Source organism: Gallinula chloropus (genome assembly GCF_964237585.1).
Source record: "Gallinula chloropus genome assembly, chromosome: 3".
Classification (NCBI taxonomy): Eukaryota; Metazoa; Chordata; class Aves; order Gruiformes; family Rallidae; genus Gallinula; species Gallinula chloropus.
The window spans coordinates 112,316,479-112,337,176 of NC_140087.1; the positions used below are offsets into that span (position 1 = coordinate 112,316,479).

The 20,698-nt window shown below is 37.5% G+C and overlaps 1 protein-coding gene across 2 annotated transcripts in view; it reads right to left on the reverse strand.

Annotated features, from left to right (window-relative positions):
• The window catches only part of WDR35 (WD repeat domain 35), a gene marked incomplete at its 5' end in the record, with an annotated part of 46,461 nt that overhangs the window by 17,825 nt on the left and 7,938 nt on the right, over nucleotides 1–20,698 (reverse strand). The window contains 7 exons of one of the 2 annotated variants that reach the window (XM_084261732.1): nucleotides 393–446; nucleotides 1,170–1,239; nucleotides 2,474–2,618; nucleotides 13,021–13,081; nucleotides 15,056–15,088; nucleotides 15,664–15,849; nucleotides 19,036–19,161. In XM_084261732.1, the coding sequence (XP_084117858.1) occupies nucleotides 393–446; nucleotides 1,170–1,239; nucleotides 2,474–2,618; nucleotides 13,021–13,081; nucleotides 15,056–15,088; nucleotides 15,664–15,849; nucleotides 19,036–19,161 (675 nt within the window). The remainder of the gene's footprint in view (nucleotides 1–392; nucleotides 447–1,169; nucleotides 1,240–2,473; nucleotides 2,619–13,020; nucleotides 13,082–15,055; nucleotides 15,089–15,663; nucleotides 15,850–19,035; nucleotides 19,162–20,698) is intronic. The other variant, XM_084261733.1, reaches the window with a different exon arrangement.

Sequence of the window (20,698 nt, forward strand, 5' to 3'; positions counted from 1 at the left end):
TGTGATATTATCTATCATCATACATTATACCATTAATATGTAAATTGATTTTGTAAATCTTTGTGCATTTACATACCGCCTAGACCAGACTTCCCAGAACTCAGATTACACAATTATGTCCTGGCCTGGACTTTATCAAACCCTATTTGTAAGTACTAACTGAGGCTACTAGTCTGCACTTAAATTGTAAGCACTTAATGTAAATTACCTCTTCTACAGAAAGAGTCACATTAACAGAAGCACTTGTTAAAATTATCTTTGAAAATGTTTAGAAAGAGTATTCATCCAAGATCTAAATTCAGGAATGCTTTGAAATTTTGACACACTGCAGAAGTATGTCCTGCCTACAAGCACAACAGACAATTAGGAGTTATTTTAATAATGTAGCTTACCACAAGTAGTATCTTATCAGATGCTGTTATTGCACAGATTGGATCTCTAGTTCCCTGAAAGTATACAAGCAATATCAGTATCAGTTTTAATCTAACAGTAAGAATGCATTGCTGAAGAAAGAAGTTTTATGTAAACATAGGAGAATGTTGCTAAGTATACACACAGGGCTACAAACCTTGTCAGTATACAGTAAATGGATGGTTTATTATAGTAGCCTTTTTTGGGGGAATCATGACAATAACAGCAATGACAATAACATTAGTAGCCACTTAACCTCCAGAAAACTAAGAAAACCAAAATGTAACAATGTTTAACAGAAAACAAAAGAAGGCAACTATTCCTGACTTGTGAGGACTGTCATTAATTTCAGGTATATTACTAAGTACAACAGCAAGCACACACACACAAAGTTAAGAAAGCCAAAAGTAGTAGAAAAGATTAAGGGTTATTTGGTTTCAAAAAGCTTGTATTTGGCTGAAGTATGGCGAGCTGCTTCTCACCAGCAGACAGCGGGTGTCTACATACTACAGCCCAGAACGTACTTTTCCTATATTCCCTACAGTTTGGTGTATATTCCCAGCAATACATGGCAACACAGTAACAACATACTAACCCATAGGGAAGAATAATAACAGACACATACAAAAGGTAGAAGTAAAAGAAAGTTTGACAACTTCCACTAATGAAAGTCTAGGAAAATATCTAAAGCAATGCTAACTACTTCTCTTTCAAGCTACCCGTGACGCCACAATGAGCTAGTTAAAAACATCACTCACTTCAATAGCTCTGCTGTAATCAAGGTGTCCATCTGCAGATCCTGAAGGGGTGTCATCAATATGATAAATCCTGTAGAAAAGTAAAGTTAGGAAGAAAATATGAGTCCAAAGAAAGAATTGTTTTTGACAGCATATAGGTCAATCCTTGGAGAAGAAATCTTTGCAGTTGGAAAATGGAATAAAAACTGCCTGTTCTTATGTTCCAGTAGGATCCCCTTCAATAAGCCTGCTTTGTATTGATGTGCAGAGATGGTACTGGCTTTCACTTTCACAGCCCCTGATGGTCTAATTTCCATATACCTACAAACTTTCATTCCTCAACAATAAGTTCCAGCAAACAATCAACCACCCCAACTGTCTCTTTTCAAACATGCACTTCCCTATTTTCTCAAGCTCTTTGCCATAGTCAGGAAAAGCTTCACCTTCATATCCACAGAACTGATGTATTACTGTATGCAGTGCTTCATCATAATTTCTTTTTTACCTTAACAAGTAGCATTAGGAAAGATTTGAGAATTCTAAAACTGTAATTTATGCTGAATTACAACTATTTTCTTTCTTGGTATGTCTATCAAAGTTACAATCTTTGTCCCAGGCCAGGACATCCAGATGTTAGAAAAACAGAAGTGATTACGCCACATACAAATAATTACTCATTATTCTGGGTATATGGTGAGAAGAGATGGAAAATTTTTAAGATTCTGTAACATCTCTATGGAAGAAAAAATAACACAAAAGAAAATCATAACAAAGTTGCAAGCTTGCGGAGGTGGCAGAAATGTTAATGCCAATAATGTGCACTTAGGAAGGAAGTATTTTGGAGGCAAAATGACGTTGACTTTGGCTTGTTTGGTTTGAGAGGACAGAAGTCCATTCAGGATTAGACGTCAAAGATATAATCAGACACAAGTGTATTTAGAGAAGAACTAGCTGGATAGACATTACATCCTTACAGCCACTGATACACAAGAAGCACTTAAAGTCAGAGGGAATATGGGTGCCTACAAACTAAGAGTGTGGACAAGAAAAAGAGGCAGTGGGGAGGGGGAAAGCATCAAAACACACAGCTCTGTAAAGGAAGCACACAGCAAGTAAAAGGAGACACCGAACAGAAACTAATCCAAAAAAGTCTGAAGAGATTTGAATAACAAATACACATTTGTTATAAAAAAACTGTTCTTTGGTATTTACTCTTACAGGCCTCCAAGTCAACAAATCTAAGTAGAAAGAATGAGAAGACAGTTCATTTTTTTAGCAAGAATACCAATGCAAAAGAAGAAAAATTACAAAGCCTGAAGACAAACCTTTCCCTGCCTTCTCTTCGGGTCCGTGCTACCTGATTGATTTCCATTGCTGTGAGCTTCTTGGCCACACGATACTGCCAGATGTAAAACGCTTCTTTGGAAGCTGCTATCACATGAGTTTTGGTCATTGTGACAAACAACGGCCCTGTTACGAAACCCAAACGATTGTAAAATTAGTGTGGCAAATACTGGACTAGATGTTAATTTGTAAACTTTTTGTCAGATGGATGAAATCCTATCTCCATACGCTAAAAACAAACAAAATCCAAACAAAGAACCCCAAAACAAAAAGCACACCACACCAAACAAGCAGCAGTTATTAATTGCTAAGAAGTTTCACTTGGGCCTTGTGAACTTGTTCAGAAGAACAGAGAAGTTCTGCACAAGTTCTGATTTTTAAAACACCTTTCTCCCTATTATTTCAGCAAATTTCCATGTGCTAATGCAGAAGACATCAAATACATATAAACAAATTTTCCAGTTAATGTTCATGAACATCTCCAGTCTCTAACAAGATCTAAAATACTTCCATGTCTGTCATATCTTGGATTAATCAAAGATAAATAAAAGGAAGACTATTCAGGAGTTGAAATTTAGAAAAGATTATCTGATTAGCACCATTTAAAAACAGTCAATAAATTTTGAGTTAGATAGGACCCACAGTGCTGTTTCTATCTTACTTAATAGCTGGGCCAAATAACAATTCGTTATCTGTATGGCCACAAATGAAATACTTAACAACGTGTGCACTTTGCCTTACTTTATTGCATCCAGAGATCACAATGCAAGAAGGCAAGACATTTTTCTTTCCCTAAGCCCTAAATCCATTTAGAATAGGTGAATAAATTGTCTATCTCATTCCCGCTGTCAACGTTCAGTGAACAAAGGGGGGAAAACACCTCTATACACTCAAATCATTACATTATTCTTTATAATACACTGCCTTGACTGTGTTGTGGCTCTTTTTTTCCCTTTTACAGTCTTTTGTTTCATCTTTCTGAAAACCAGTGAATGCACATAAAAAGGCATAAAAAATGTAGAAGCAATAGTAAATCCCCTGACATCTTCACATTCTACAAGTAAATCAGAATGCTACCAGTCCAAACAGGCAAATTGAGAAGAATTGTGTAGTCCAACCTGTTAGTGAAACAGTCATGCAGATGACATACTGCAAGCACAAAATCTGATTCTTTTACAGTGAAGCTCATTTTTCTGTATTTTAGCCCACAACAGAACTCTGGGGGGAGCTATAAGCCTGCTGTAAAGAAGAGCAGTGCTAAGAGAGACAGATGGGGGAAGATTGGTTGATCAGATTTTATTTCTGTGAAATCAAGAGGATTATATAAACTACCTGATGGCTCTAGAATACTTTTTAGTATAAATGTAAATACTGGATAAGAAGGCTTAGTGATGATGCTTAACATGTAAGCAGTACAGTTGTTTACATTATCTGCAACTCTGTGTTTTGTATACTTAACAACACATTCATTTTGATAATCAATCAGAACTGAAGGATACAGTCTCCTCTGTTTCATTAGCAGCATTAATAAACTCTGTGTATTTGCTTCGTTCTTTCATTACCTTGTAGCTGTACATGCCATAGCAATCAATGCTTTTATTCTTTAAAAATTAAACATGAGAATCTTCTGACCTGTGAGGGAACAAGGTTTCCTCTTGCTCAAATCACAGAATTTTAGTACTAAGCCTCACAACTGGACTCAGCTTAGTCAACATTTAAACACTCTGCTCCAAGACAATGCTAAACCAAGCCCACATGTCAAAGCCATGGGCATTGGGTCACAAGGTGACCTCCCATTTAACCTACAGCTTACATGAAGCCTCAACTTACTCATTTGTGCACACCTTGAAGTACCCCAATCTAGGAAAAAAGGATGCTCACATAAGCTCTGTTTTGATCCAGAAAGACAATGGCAACATATCTATGCTTCATCTGGAGGAATACAATCAATTATGCATTTTATGAATGTGCCTAAGGCTTCAACTGCTGGTTGAATGCATTTCCCTGCCACTTTTCAGCTCTAGCGGTAGCTTGGCCACAGAGGGCCAGATCAGTTCATTCATCTAACTGACCTCAAAATTAAATAAATAAAAGATTATTTTAAGGTGGATTAAAGAGAAAAATCACAAACGTTGTAGAGGGCAGGAATGAGCAGCCAGCATGGAGGGCAGGGCCTTCCCTTCTCTGCAACAGCAGGCTAAACGATGATTGGATTTAAGCCAAATTTTACACAGGAGAGGGATACACAGCCCACAGACACAATCACCAGGATCAGATCAAGTCAAAAACACATCTGAAGAGCAGTATCTATATGTGGGAACAGATGCTTTTTAAAAACTGCCTGTATAGCTTAAAGAAATGCATTAAAGTAGGACATATGAGATACTTTCTAGAATTGCTTTAGTGTTTTACACTGGACAGTTGTTAAACAAGCAATCACCAAAAAAATCCCCCACCCACAGAAAAATCTGTTGAAAAAGAAAATAAAATCCAAGTCTCGACTGGACGTTAGGAAGCATCTCTTTATTGAGAGGGTGGTTAAATACTGCAATAGGCTTCCTAGAAAGGTCATTGATGCCCCAAGCCTGTCAGTGTTTAAAAGGCATTCAGACAATGTCCTTAACATGCTTTAACTTCTGTCAGCCCTGAAGTGGTCAGGCAGTTGGACTAAATGATTGCTGTAGATCTTTCAAATGAATTATTCTCTTCTATTCCCCCTTCTCACTTAGAGCCTTAACCATCAGGCTACACTCCATTCCTAAAATGCTTTTTAGCTGTTTTACACAAGCTTCAGCACAAGGAAAGGATGTTCCAGCCACTCCAGGTTTGAGTTGCTGCCAGGGCAGAGAAGAAAGGGATTTGTCCTTTCCTGGGAAAGGAAAAGATGCTCATTTCAATCCCTTCAGGCTGAGGAAGATCTAGATTCCCTTTCTCAGCAGCTGGTTTAACTACTTTATTTCCTATATAGTGGTCTTGATTTTAGTGCTGCTCACTTGGTCGTCAGTGCCCTTCAAAGAACCTGTGCTCTGACTATTAAGGAGCTTGTTTTTCTGTCTGCTTAAATCAGAGAGAGGCAAGAGATAGACACTCCTTTGCTCGGCAGCTCCATTGCACAGCAGCTTTCCATGCTAAACATGGACCTCCTTGATTATCTAGTTCTTCCAAATGATTTTGCAGAGATAGAATTTCCATATGAATGCCCTAATACTTTTCATACCTCAAAAATATGTATAGAAAACATTTAAATAGGCGCCTTTTCAGTGATCAAATACTGATTGAAAGAATTAAAAACACTATCCCATCAAAACATTGTGAACATGTGACGCAACTGCCTTTTCTGCCTTTTAAGTTTTATCTGGCCCTTCTTTCTCTTCTCATTTCTCTTCACTGTTCCATCATAAAACCTCTTTGCTGCAGGACAGAAACTTTATTTCTTACACATCCAGGAATCTCAAGTAACCTTCTGCCTTGTCTGTATTTCATCCACACTCACTCCACCTCACTTCAAAACAGTTAGGAAACACCCTTCATGCTTTCACATCTAATCTTCTTTAAAAAATTGTAGTTGGAAAACGAAGTTAAATGTTCAACTACAGTAGTTCACTGCATGAAAAAGCTGAGACACTTTCTAGTATATGAGATAGCATATGCAAACACAAGACATAGTCCCACCTAAATGTGATGGAAAGGAAGCCATCTGACAGACACAAGACTAAACTATTGTTTTGATCCAAGTCTGTTACACGCTGTTCCTGAGAAACTGGGACAAATTTAATCTGATCAATAGCATCTACCTAATATTAGAGCTTGATTCAAATGCCTCCCAAAGTGTTAGCTCATAAATAGAAGAAAGCCTCAGACAGCAGCAGGGATAGCTGAACTGCACATGGGACAACTCATGACAGTTTACAGAGTAAGAAGAAATACTAAAAATAAGTTATAGTTTACTTTAAAACGTTCAACTTTAAATAACAGCAACTCAAGTGCTGTTTCACATACAGTTCAGCCATCCTTGCTGGGGATAGGAGGGAGGCGAGACACCTAGGTATGACTCCAGCACTCTGCCCTTAATCCACCTGAACGTTGATCAGGCTGTTGTATTCACTGCAGCAGGCACTAACACACATGTGAAAGATAACTCAGCCCTTTACTATGTCTGTCAGTGCGCCTAAGCACGTGTAAGAAGATGATATAATCCAGCCTGAGTGACATTTTCTTAGCAGATACCATCTGTTGTGTTTCCATTAAAAAGACATTATATAACAAGATAGTTAACCTTCTGTAGTTTATATTTAGGTATTCATGAAAGGACTTTGACAGAAAGCCTGTGAGCCTGTGAAACAAGCACACTCTGTTGGTTAATTTTTGTACCTTAGTAGAGAGGAATATAATAAGGGCAGACAATGGAGAAAAGACTAATTTATGGGCTAGCAAACACTACCTATTGTGAAGCACACCAAAAACAAGACACAAGCAGCACAAGAAAAATATCCTCCAACAAAATAAAGGGCAACATGAGGAAGAGCTTTAAGGTGTAACCATCCACCAATTTCTAAAGAAAGTGGAAGTGATGGCTTTCACCAGATAATGCCTATTAATCTTTTTGGTATCATTAGGAGAAGCAAGCATTAGAAAGCTAATGACATAATTAAAAATTCAATAGAATAATGGGAATAAGCACTTTGTTTTTTGAGACCTTCTTGAACTATTGGCTCAGGGCCCAACAATGTCAGATTTGCATCTCCTGGGGATGAATCAAACATTACCCACTGCACAATTACTTTGTCATTAGGAGATAGATAGAACTTCGTCAAGACAATTTTATGAAGTGTTATAAATTGACAATTTGTACAAATGGTGCCTTAACACATGTTCTCAGATACATTATTCAAATGCTCCATCAACTACTCAGCATACCTAGGTAAGCAATCTTTTTTCTCCACTGTCAATCTCCACCCAGGCCAAGGGACCTGCAGGGCACCAAAGTCTCATGGAGGAGTAAATTCCTTATGCTCGGTAGAGCATCAGGTGGTTGCTATTCCAACAAGGGATAGTCTGGTCAAAACTTAGAAGGAGAGGCTGAAGTCCCTTAGTTTGTTCAGCCTGGAGGAAAGGAGGCTGAGGGGAGAACTCATCGTGTTCTATGGCTTCCTGACGAGGGGGAACGAATGGGCAGGCACTGATCTCCTTTCTTTGGTGACCAGTGGCAGAACCCGAGGAAACAGTATGAAACCGCAACGGGGGAGGTTTAGGCTGAATGTTAGGAAGAGGTTCTATACTGAGATGGGGGTCAGGCACTGGAACAGGCTCCCCAGGGAAGTGGTCACAGCACTGAGCTTGGCTGAGGCCAGGAAGCACCTGGATGATGTGCTCAGTCCTATGCTCTGACTTGGCTGGCCCTGTGTGGAGCCAGGAGTTGGACCTGATGATCTTTATGGGTCTCTTCTAACTCAGGATAGTCTGTGATTCTGTATTGTGTGTTCAATTTGCACTAATTACAGCCAGTCAAAAAATACAGTTTGGCCTCATGACAGTGAAGAGCATCCACTTAAGAACAGGCAAGAGCACACAGATACTGAGTGGTCTGTTGAGGAACACTGCATTAGATGAGAAGGCATTTTTTGTAAACAGTGATGAGTATCAAATAAGAGTAACAACCTCAGTGTTTTTAAACCACTCTGAGAGATGGCACTTGGAAGTCTGAAAACAAAAATTATGTAAGCAACTTCTTTTTCTGGACAGAACTCAATGCAACAATTTATCCCTTTACTAAAATGGAATAGTCTCCAAAGGTTTTTTAGCAGAGAGAAGAGAAAGAAAAATAATTTCACAGACAGATAATGTTTTTTTAGCAAGTCAGTAACACCCCTAAAATTATCTTCAGTAAGAGATAGTTAATTTTAATTTTGTACTGCTTACTCTTGCCTGATAATTCATTTAAAGCTGATTTTTGATTTGCTTATAAACACAACCAAAGGATACTGATTTTGTTAGATCAATATGCACCAATGGAATCTTAAAAGAACTTACAGAAAGGTCTTCTGCCTTTAAAGTTTTACAAGGTCTTCTCTCTCTAATGACCTCAGCAAGGCCAGACAGCTGTTGAAGTTCAGTACCCTGTCAAATTGGAACAATCATGCCTTCTACTGCCAAGAAGCTCCAACTCTGATAAACAGCATGATATAATGTGTATTAAGACCTTGACTGTGTACAAGTGTCTACACCTCACCCAAACTGACCTTATAAATATTTGAAGTTCTTCCCTAAAGTTGTATCTTCAAAGATTACTAAAAAGGAAATCCACTATAATAAAACAGGCACAACATGTCCCAAAACTCTTGCCTCTATAGGTGTTTACTTCTCACTTTCACCTTCAATCCCTTCTGTAAGTTTAGTGGCTAACTTTAAAGAAGTTTTACAGGATGCATATATTAAAAAAAAAAAAAGTTGGATCTTTGGCAGTGTTTACAGCAATGAAAGACTTGCTTGTTGTTTCAACTACTGAGACTACAGATTTTTTTTCAGGACTCAAAAATGCAAATATTCCTAACCTCAAGTATTTGCCTGCCTGGGAGGCAGGCTGAAGGCTAGAATGTCTAGTGCTTTCACAAATTAAATCATGCTAGGAAAGAGCACTGTAAATCTAGGCACAAAACTGATCCTCTGACACCAGAAGGAATGGAAGCTGACTGAAGAAAGCTTAGTTAAGCTAAAGGAAGAGAAGCTTTTCCCAAATTGTTAAATCTCTTCAGCACAATTCAAATACAGTTGGAACAACAAAAGCATTTTTCAATTAAATAGCATTTCTCTAACTGCTTTCAGTCACTGGAAAGAACAGTCTTTTCTTGTGTACAGACAGCTGTAGCACACAGGCCATAATGGGGGGATCATAAAGAAACTGAGAACTTTGTTTAGAATGTAAATAAATGAAACTATCACTGATAAGATTGAGAAAGCTCATGTTAACAGACCACAAGGAAAAGGCAAAAAGAATTGAAATGCAGAGCATGTAAAGCTAATTTTGACCATTTATGTGGGATTTGTCTCGTCTAATTTTAGACGACAGAGGTGGGCTGGTTGTGGTTGTCCTGGGCTTCTTTGTACCCAGTGGAGAGAAAAAAGGCCCCTTTCGGAATGATTCACTGAACTTATTTTAGATGTCAAATGTAGAAATGAGAACTACTCCCTATATTCCCCAAATCCTCCCTCCATCACCCCGATCCCACCTGTCAAGTCCAGGAGATTAGCAAGAATACACAGTGTAGATGTCTCATCAAGAGAGGGGACATCACAGACTCTACCCACCACCACATGTTACTTCAGTGCTCAGTTTTTGGGTCTTTTTTTGTTTTCCTTCCACACATTGTAAAATTCTTGGTATTGTATTTCCTGGGCACTTTATTCCTTAAGGTTCTGACCATAGAATCATAGATTGGTTTTGGCTGGAAAAGACCTTCAAGATCGTTGAGTCCAACCATTTATCAGCCCTACTAGGTCCAACGCAGAATCACAGAATTACAAGATTGGAAAAGACCTTTAAGTTCATCAAGTCCAACTGTTCCCATCCTATGCTAAACCATATTCCTAAGTACCTCATCTACCCTTTTTTTAAACACATCCAGGGAAGGTGACTCAACCCCCTCCCTGGGCAGCCTGTTCCAGGCCCTGACAACTCTTCCAGGGAAAATTTTTTTCCTAACATCTAACCTGACCCTGCCCTGGCACAGCTTTGTGCCATTTCCCCTTGTCCTATCTCCTGTCACCTGTCTGAAAAGACCATCACCCACCTCTCTACACCCTTTCAGGTAACTGTAGGTGGTGATAAGGTTTCCCCTCAGCCTCTTCTTCTCCAGGCTAAACATCCTCAGCTCCCTCAGCTGCTCCTCATAGGATTTGCCCTCCAGCTTCTTCACCAGCCCTGCTGCCCTTCTCTGGACACACTAAGACCATGTGACCAAATACAACACCTACTCTTCTTTTAAATACCTTCAGGGATGGTGACTCAACCACCTCCCTGGGCAGCCTGTGTCAATATCGGACAACCCTTTCAGTAAAGAAATTTTTCCTAATGTCCAACCTAAACTTTTCCTAAGGCAACTTCAGGCCATTTCCCCTTGTCCTGTCACTAAGTACCAGGGAGAAGAGACCAACCCCCGCCTCACTACAACCACCTATTAGGTAGTTGTAGAGAGCAGTGAGGTCTGCCCTCAGTCTCCTTTTCTCCAGACTAAACAATCCCAGATCCCTCAGCCTCTCCTCATAAGATTTGTCTTCTAAACCCTTCACCAGCTTTGTAGCCCTTCTCTGGACACAATCAAGCATCTCAGATGACCTTCTTGTTGTGAGGGGCCCAAAACTGAGCACAGTACGCCAGGTGTGGCCTCACCAGCACTGAGTAGAGGGGAAGGATCATTTCCCTACTCCTGGTGGCCACACTGTTCCTGATGCAGGCCAGGATGTCATTGGCTTTCCTGGCCACCTGGGCACACTGCTGGAGAGCCACTCCTCTCTAAGCCTGCAGCTTTGCATGGCATTGTTGTGACCCAAGTGCAGGACACAGCACTTGCCCTTGTTGAACCTCATGCAATTACCTCAGTCCATCAGTCCAGCCTATCCAGGTCCCTCTGTAGAGCCTGCCTACCCTCTGGCAGATCAAAACTCCCACCAATCTTAGTATCATCTGCTATGTGATGTGCCCACCCCTATTGTAAAAAGTGGCAAGAGGGCATCAAACTGACATAAACAGAAGTTACCAGACTGATAAGTACCACAGTATTTCTTACACATCCCATAAGAGAAGGAAGTCAAACTCATTCCTTATAGCGGGACACTCTTCATTATAATTATGATCTACAACATACATGAATTTCACAATATATATCAATATATATTTGATTCATAGCTGATTTCCTCCTGCTGTCACTGAAAACTGTTAGAAAATTACACTTAGAAACTTAATTAATATATAATAAAACTGTTTAGTACCACTGATTGAGGAAAATAATAATTTTAATGATCTCAACTATTTCTATTCTTTGGTTGATTTTTTCGTATCTATATTTTTCTGTGCATTGAGTTACGTCCTTTTCTTACAGTTCTTCACCTTGCTTTCCTCAGCATTTCTATCTTACCTTTACATTGGTAAGTTTAAAATAAGCAATGTAGTTTTATCCATAACGTGTTCCAATATTGCTATGCTCCTTTGCTGCATCAACCATGCACAGAATATTGTTTTCCATATTTTTAGTGCATTCAGAAAGTGTTATACCACTGAGCACAGCAGTGGTATAACATATCCCATCTTTCTAGCATGGTGGGATCACGTTAGACATCTACTGACAAATACACCTTCTATTTACTATAATTTTAGCTAAGTGGTTCTAAAAATAAATAGGAACTTTTCATTTAAATAACTATCCTCTCTCATTCAAAAGCAAATAAATATTTTTGCTAAAACTTCATCACAAATTCTAGCCTTTTAATAAAACAGAAAAGTTAATCAAAGCTTCAGAAAGAAAACTGCAAATGAGGTTAACTGTATCTATTTTGAATCCAAATTCAGATCTATTTAGATAACCAGCCAAAAATAAACCAACAAAGTGTATTAATTAATCAAAAAGCTGATTAATTTTTCACTTTGCCTGCACTTCTCTCATTTGCTTGAAGGGAGGGAAAAAAAAATCAATGATCTTTATTCTCTAGCAAAACTGCCAGAAAATAGTGGTTTGCAATTATTTGGCAACATTCTGTACAGCACCTGCATGAAACAAGCAGGAGGAAAGCCTGGAATTCAGATCTATTTAAGATTTGGGGTGTTTTCATACTTCTGTTATAATCAACTGATTTTTCTTTTCATTTATAATCTGAAACTATTTACATAAAGCAATTGTAATTAAATTGATAAGGAAAATGTATTATCAACACTGAAATATGAGAAATTGATCTTTAAGATATCTGGGAAACAGCAATATATTATTTTTAATCTAAACTCCATACAAAACTATTTCAACTGCTCTGAGAAATGGGACCCTCTTCAAAAAAGTACATATTCTTAAAAAGGAGTTGAATTACCACCGTGCTGAAGAAAAATATGAATCACCAAGATCACCCATTAAAAAAAAAAAAAAACCCTTATTTATTTATTTCATTGTAAATAGTTTATATTAACCAGAAGAATCATTTTCAGTTTAGCCAATTTTTACGAGGACTGGGTTTATAAGCCACTGTTTTTATTAAGAATAGGTCATATAGGTCATTTCCAACACAAATTACAGTTCACCTCCCGGAAGCCCCTGATTACATGTTTATTGCATTAGGGAGAGTCCAAGTAGGAGAAACCAATATAAAATCACAGTTACAACCACATAAAGAATGGAAAGTCACATTTGGATGCAAGGGGCATTAGCACACAGTGACTGTTTCGCTGAACAACAGACTTGCATAAGAAATTCATTATAAAGACTGGGCAAAAGACAGACGAACAAACAACAAAACCCAACCCAGAATAAGACTATTGTAATTTGCTTACCAATATCAATATATTTTGGATCCAAGGGTGTGCCAATAGAATTGCAGAGAACCAGCACATACTGTATGGAAGTAAAAGCAAGTGTCATTACTACCACATGTTTTGTGAATTAGTAAGCTATACAAGGTTTTCTGTGAAGGTGTAGCTCACAACCCACATTTCACGCAATCTAATGCTGATCAGCAACAGAAAACAGAGGGGGCTGTGACTGCAGTAAATATAAAGCAGCATAAGCATTAGAGTAATGAGATATTTGCCAATTAGCACTATAAATGAAGCCAAGCACAGAACAGGAAAATGACCAGCTGTTCAAGTGAAGGAGCAAATCTACCAGACAAAACATGATACATGGAATTTACCACCAGCAGGGTCCACAGAAAACATGCAGGCACAACAGCTAGTGTCTCACCCTCTGCTTTGGGGAGCTCTGTGATTATTTACTAGCATAATACACCAGCAATTTCTCAGCAACTCAACTCTTGCCTAGCTGTTCAGGCAAAGCATAATCCAATAAATTGCATCTGACCCCCTTCCTGGCTCCCAGAAGTTGTTCTACCCTTTGCAGATCTCCTTGAACCTCCAGGAGGGTTGCAACATGGTGAGAATTGTGAATAAGGCTATCCCTCTGTCCTGCAGTACTGCAGATAACTGGTAAGTTTTGTTAGTTTTACCTTTCTTGTAATCCTGCTCAGGAAGGCTTTGACAGCCATACCTTGGATTGGGCTGTTAAACTCAGGAAGATGCAACTAAATACAATTGACATAGACACCGATGCTTGTCATTGCTAATGTATATACTTTTACAGACCTAAATCAAGGGTTGACTGAGAAGGCTGAAGTAGCGACTTTCACTGCACTGTCTTGAGATTTAAAAACAAAAACCACAGAAAAAAACTCCCACACAACAAACCACAGGGCCACCAAAGCTTCAATCACCTGAGAGCTATGACTGTCCAGGAAATGGAAGATAATTAGTTCTTCATAGCTCTTTTGCCTCTCGAACAATTCATGTAGCTGTAGTAGCTGACTTATTGCTTTAAACTGGCAGCTTGATAGCTCATTAATCACATGAGAATGGCAGAACTTAGCTGCCATTTGTTGCCATAGTTGGTATGAACTTCAGTGTTTCGAAGAAAAATTTCTGAAGACGGATTTCTTTCAATTTTTTTCTGGTGCTGCTACCAATAAACAGCTCTCTAAAATAATACTTTTTAATTTCTTTGTTCATGAGTTAAACTTTCTGTGAGCATTCTCAAATTTCTCATTTCCAAAAAGTTATGTTGCACCTCCAGCTCTGTAGGAAACCACACCCAGCTTTTAAAACTATTTATTGTTTCCATTACTTTTATATTAATTCTTCTCTGGTAAATTATCCCAACATTTACTCTTTAATTGATCTCTTTTTTTATGCCCTTTTTAATTATTTCTGATACTCTTAAGTTAGTAGACCAGAGACTGTGAAGGGTTGATGGAGTAACAGTATCCAAGACAGGCTGCAGGACCTACCCAGGGTGATGCCTGGGCAAGGGAGGTTGCACAGTCTGATTTGATCAAAGCAGAAAACTCAAGCCTTGCTATGGGTATGAACATTCAGTTCTTCGTAACTTACTCACATTCACATACCTTTAAACAGTTCCTGCTGAAATTAAGTCTTTTTGGCCCCATCAACTATGGCTGTACATTCTGCTCACTTGGAATCACAATTCTAATGACCAAATCTATCACAAAATGAATCTGTTTTTCAGAAAGTAACTCTAATGAACTGCTACTCTTGTTCATTTCATTTCCCAAAAGCTGAACCACCCAACAGTGTTAATAATTAACATGCCAGCCACTCTGAAATAACTGAAAGATGTTTATTATCCCTCCACTGCTTGTTTGTTATTTAAAAAATACAACCCAGAAAAAAAATCTCATTTTATTACACTCAATTCCACCAAATGGTTTTGGCCACACATGCCATAATTTTGAATCCCTATGACAGTACATCATTTCTTGTACAATCAAGCAGAGCAGCACTAAGCACTTTTTTTTACCGTTGCACCAATTGATTCGGTCTCATGCTCCTCCTTTGTAAGCAGTATACAAGTGATACAGAAAATAATTCAGAAATGAAGGCAGGAAGAAAAACTACGTAGCAGTTAGTATCATGTTAACCAACATCCATTAACCAATGGGTACATTTATCATATGATCTGTGACTACATTTAAAATAAAAAACTAAGCAATTAGTAGTAACGTGATATACCCAAAAAATTCTCCTTTTTCGTTCCACTTCTGACTGAATAAACATTTGTTACCATTCTGATGCTCTCCTGCTTTTAGCTTTTCTTTGGAGAACTGTTCTAAGTATTGCTAAAGAAACATTCACCTTGAAGGCTTCATTTTTCATTAAGTTACTAATGGCTACAAGGAGTTAAAATATAGAAGCAGTGAATCAGTATTGCACATTTTTGCTATTTGTTGTTTGATGGGATTGTTTGTTTTCAAACACTGAGACCATTCAAGTGCCATTCTGTCAGATGACAACTGAATGACACATTCTGAGACTGATTCAGAATTTTACATTTAATCTGACTCTGGCTGTAAAGTGCTGACACGTGGAACAGAGCATTTCAAGTGAAAGTTAAAAGAAAGTCTTTACCTGAGGTTGATTTTCATCTGCTTTAGTTGCTAAAACGCAGAAGTCTCCACAGGTTGTTATAGAAATCAAGCTCTTGACATATTTCACATACATCTCATTGTTTTTTGTGTCCCAAAAGACTACACAGTATTCTGGACGATCAGGTCGTGTGTAGGCATAAACAACTGTATTGGAGCAGTAACCCCACTGCCAAGAGAGACAATTTTGATAAAACTTATCAGAAATTGTAAGAATTCCGTAAAATTTGTTCACAGCTACAAAAAAGTGTTTATTTCTTATACACAATCAGTATTTAATATTCTTTCCCCATCAAGTAATGAACTGTTTTCTTAAAAGTATGTGAACACAGCTCCAGTAGTAAGTTCACAGAATCACAAGGTTGGAAGAGACCTTTGCAGATCATCAAGTCCAACCATTCCCATCCTAAGCTAAACCATATCCCAAGTTACTTGCATAGTACTGAACTGGCAAAGGAAGCCTTCCCATCATGCAGAATAATCTACTGGAATTGGGAGGATCAACCTCAAAATGTGACAGAATCTCACTTTCTCCTTTCTTCCTCCTTCAGCAAATAGGAAATACCCAGTGAGTTGGTATTTTTTGCTGTGAAAGTGCTTGCTCTATGACTACTGAACTGTAAACCCAAAGTTCATTTCCCAAGGGAAAGATAATAAACACATCAAACAGTGCAATTGCTAAGCAGACAAAAATAAGCAGTTATATAGAGAGCTGTAATAACACATCACCTCTTCCACACCAGAGGAAAACCCTCACTTGCCCCCAGGAGAATATAATTATTTAAGACATAGGAGAAAAAGCAAAAAGGCAAAAGATGAAAAATAATATCCAAATACTGTAAAAAACATGAAGATGTGTTCTATTGCATTTAACTGATTTAAATGATAGAAACTAATAACAAAATCCCTTTCTAACACAGCAGAATCAGAAAGTATCTCAGGAGGGAGGTGAAGCTGTCAAACAAACAAGGTATAAAGGAAACCACTTAGGATGATGATGCAGTTGCAGAAAAACTAATAAAATTCTCTGCATCATTATTTACTAGAGAGAAGAGAGTTTCATAGAGATCAGACCAGAAGGGTTCCCACACTCTACAGGGAATGAAACCAAGATGATAAATTAAAGTATAAGCAAAAGAACTTTTAGAATAGATCTACAAATGGAATGCTAATAAATTGTCAGAACCCAATGGCTTTCACTCAAGCAGAGTTCTATGGGAATTCAACCCCAGTGCTGTGGGGTACAGCCAGAGGAACAGGAAGGCCAGATACAAAAAGCATTATGATTCCTGGAATCACAAATCAGTAAATCCAGCTTTCACATAAGGTAGGGATGTAAAAAGCAAAAATAATACAATAATTGAATTAGAAGGACATGGATAATTACAACACACTGGACAGTCATGTTTTTAGCACTGGAAGTTGCACCTCATTAATTTATTATTATGTCTTTCAGAGCGGCAACAGGCACATGAACGAAGATGGCCCAACTGATAGGACCTTCTTGGATTTTCAAGAAAATCAAGCTCATTTTTGACACAGGAAGAAAAAAAAAGGATTGAAATAAAGGTAGTTTTTTACAACTAAGAGCGCTACTCACAGGATACTTTCTAGAGATGCAAAGTGGAACTTACACTATTCTGAATATTCAGATTTTATATGAATGGAATATGTTATGAGGTAACAACTCAGTAAACTGTATATCATGTTGGTCAAAGCTAAAACTGATATCAAGAAGTGGCAAAGGACCCTACAATGCTGGATAATGAGGTTATGAAGTGAAATCCAATGCAGATTTGAACAAGGTAAATACAAAGAAATATAACTAGACCCATAGACTCCAAAAAGATACCATGTAAACTCCGAATAGTTCCAAAGAGATCAGCTCAATTAATAGCTTGTCTTGTCGTATTAATTTAGACACACCTCCTTTCTCTTATTATGGTAATACTTGAAAAAATACAGGAAACTGGATTGTAATGGGATACTAATACTTCATCTGTAGGTTCATTGCACTACAGCTTACGTTAATGACACTTTGAATCTCTACCATTTAATGACTGTCACCTTTTCCAATATCTAGTTCCTAAAAGGAAATTACTGGTCTAATCAGAATGAACATAGAAGTAGTAATATATATTATATAAATAATTTACAATAAAATATTTAACATTTATACTGAGCATGCTAACAGGTTCAGAGTTTATTTGCTGCAGAAATTAATTAATTTGAGCACTTTTTGCACTTTAAATACGCAAAAGGGAAAAAAAAGAGCTTACACATGAGGTTTCTAAAACTAAGGTTTCAAATTATTATTAATTTGCAAACTGTGCCAGATCTTGAAATAAAAATGGTCTCATAGATAGTGATGAGTTTTTAAGAAGCAATAGGCCTGTGTTCCAGCTGTTACACACCTCCTGGAATAAACATTAGGTAGCATTTCCTGCAATACTATTTTCCAGCTCAAATTTCCAAAGTCTTTTCCAGCAGGTTTACAAAAAGCTATCTGACATTGCTTCCTAGAGGATATGTGTTTATGACCAATTATTCTTCACAACCAGGTGGAACAATACATTTTGATATAGCTGCAGTATGTTCCTCACATTACACTCTATTTCTCTCTGTAATCACAGTTGCAACATGCTGACAATTAACATATTCTATGCCAGGAAAAAAAAAAAGGTATACAATACTGCACACTAGACAGTAATTGCTATTTTTGTTAAACTGTAAATTTAAATGAAATAGTCTTGACTTTAAAAATTGAACAACAGCAACAATAAAAAACCCATTATATGGTAGATAAGATTTTTTAGAATTAGCTGAATACAGATTTGTAAAAAGTAGATTGGGAATTGAAATATAAGTAGGAAGTATACCTATCAGGTTGCATTCACATCTATTGTTCAGGTTTCTACACAACTCTTATGGTTTCAAACTAATAACTCACCATCTAAAAAATGACATTAAAAGAAAGGCCCAAACAATTCCCAGTCACCCCTCTCAGCTTAACTAAATGGCAAAGAAAACAACGGAGCCTTAATGACAACAGCCTCTCCTACTACCAAATTTAGCATCATGCCCAATTCTGTCAATACTAACAACGTATACATTTCTTTATTATGAAAATATAATCACTAGTTCATGATAAAAACAGCTAAGTCATTCCATCACCAACACAGACACTCACAGGCCACTAAAACTTCAAGTCAGTAGTGTTGATCACCCTGAGCAATCATAAGTTAAGCACTGATTTTTCTATTGGAGAAAGCTACTTCTTCAAACCATTCAGAAAAAGAACAGGTAACAGGAAACTTGTTAATAAAGTTTATTAACACCACATTATACTACAGACCTTGTAATCTGGGCGAATGTTTGCAAAATAGATGTAAGAATCGACCGCTAGCGCAATCTTCAGCCCACTTCCCTCCCAAGACAAGGCAGAGATCTGTTTGCCAGGAACCTTCAGAGTGCGCAAATGCTTAAAACAAGGAAAGGAAAAGATTCTGAATCTTTCAGAGGAAAACCACCCTAACAAACATAACCAACAGTTTTAATAGTTGATGAAAACCAAATGTGGATCTTCTTTACTGTACCAAATAATGACTCCCAATTTACAATACACATGCAAACAAAGGTGGAGATATTTAACATGCATTACTGTGAAGTGTTCTTTTGCCCCAAATATTTTTTGTCAGAGAGAAAGAAACAAGGACTCAATGGTAGTTCAAACCTACAAAAATAAATACTAGCTGGCAAATGACAGTATAAACATTTTTTCCTTTGATTGGTAATTTGAATCACCTTTATAATGTCAGTTGCTACTAAAATAAACACAACAGTACCTGACATTTCTGCTGTAAGTGTATCAGTTGATGTGCAACACCCCTAACTACACCTGATACTTTAAACAAAAAAAAAATAAAAACATATACCAGCTCATCTCTGCCAAAAGCACACAATAAATAAGCTGCAAAGGTACACAGTTTGCACTGAGGCAACAAACGTTTTCCCCTTCTCTATTTCCTTTCCAGAAAAGGCTAAGGAAGGCAATTAGATGTCCATTTGCAATTTAAGAGCCAGCAAAGAAATACACTTTCGAACTTTTTTTTTTAGATCTTTATTCAATTGAAGGAAACAATTGAAAAAAATAATGTTTTCAAAAGCTGTAACCTTAGTCCCACAAAACCTTTGTTTGTGGGAAGCTTTTTGTTTGCAAATAATACAGATGTAAAAAAGGATACATTGTTCTACTATTTACTGTAAGATTGTGAATAATTCATATTCTTTAAAAAGTACAACTATTTAATAAACAGAACACTGATATTTATGCTTAGATCTAATGTTCCTTTTGATGGCACAACTTTGTAGCTAAATAAATAATTTTCAATGAAATTATATGGTTTAGTACCTGTATCATGAATTTGATCAGATGCAAATACTAAGTTCAAATACTGGTCACACACTAGTCACAGAAGATACCGTCTTCCAAAAGCTATGTCCATAGATCTGAGTGTCAGATCTAGTACAGAACAGTCCCAAAATCTAAAGAATTTACTTCTAAACACTAAACACACAACAGTTTCAGTTTATCTGAAGGACATTAGCTACAAGAGACGTAACATTATTACCGAAACATTTGGTTCCAAAAATACCTTCAACTAAGGAAACCCCTACAGATGACATTGGACCATCAGGTTGCCCCATCACAGCATGGGTCACACAGCTTTATCCTTGCACAGTTACCCTCAGGACCGACACTACTTCCACTGTACAAGGGACAAACTTCCTCACACTCTGCTACCTAACATTGATTTAATGATTTCCAGTCATATTAGTAGGAGGAAGAGTAAAATTAGCTGAAATTACTTGGCAAGGAAAGAGTAGCACCATGAACAAAAACATACAGGGAAGTTGCCTTTCAACGGTTGAACATTTAACATTGTATAAAAAAAGACAGGAAGTACAAAAAAAAATTACAAAACAATATCCCCAACAGACAAATGAGATTACAAACA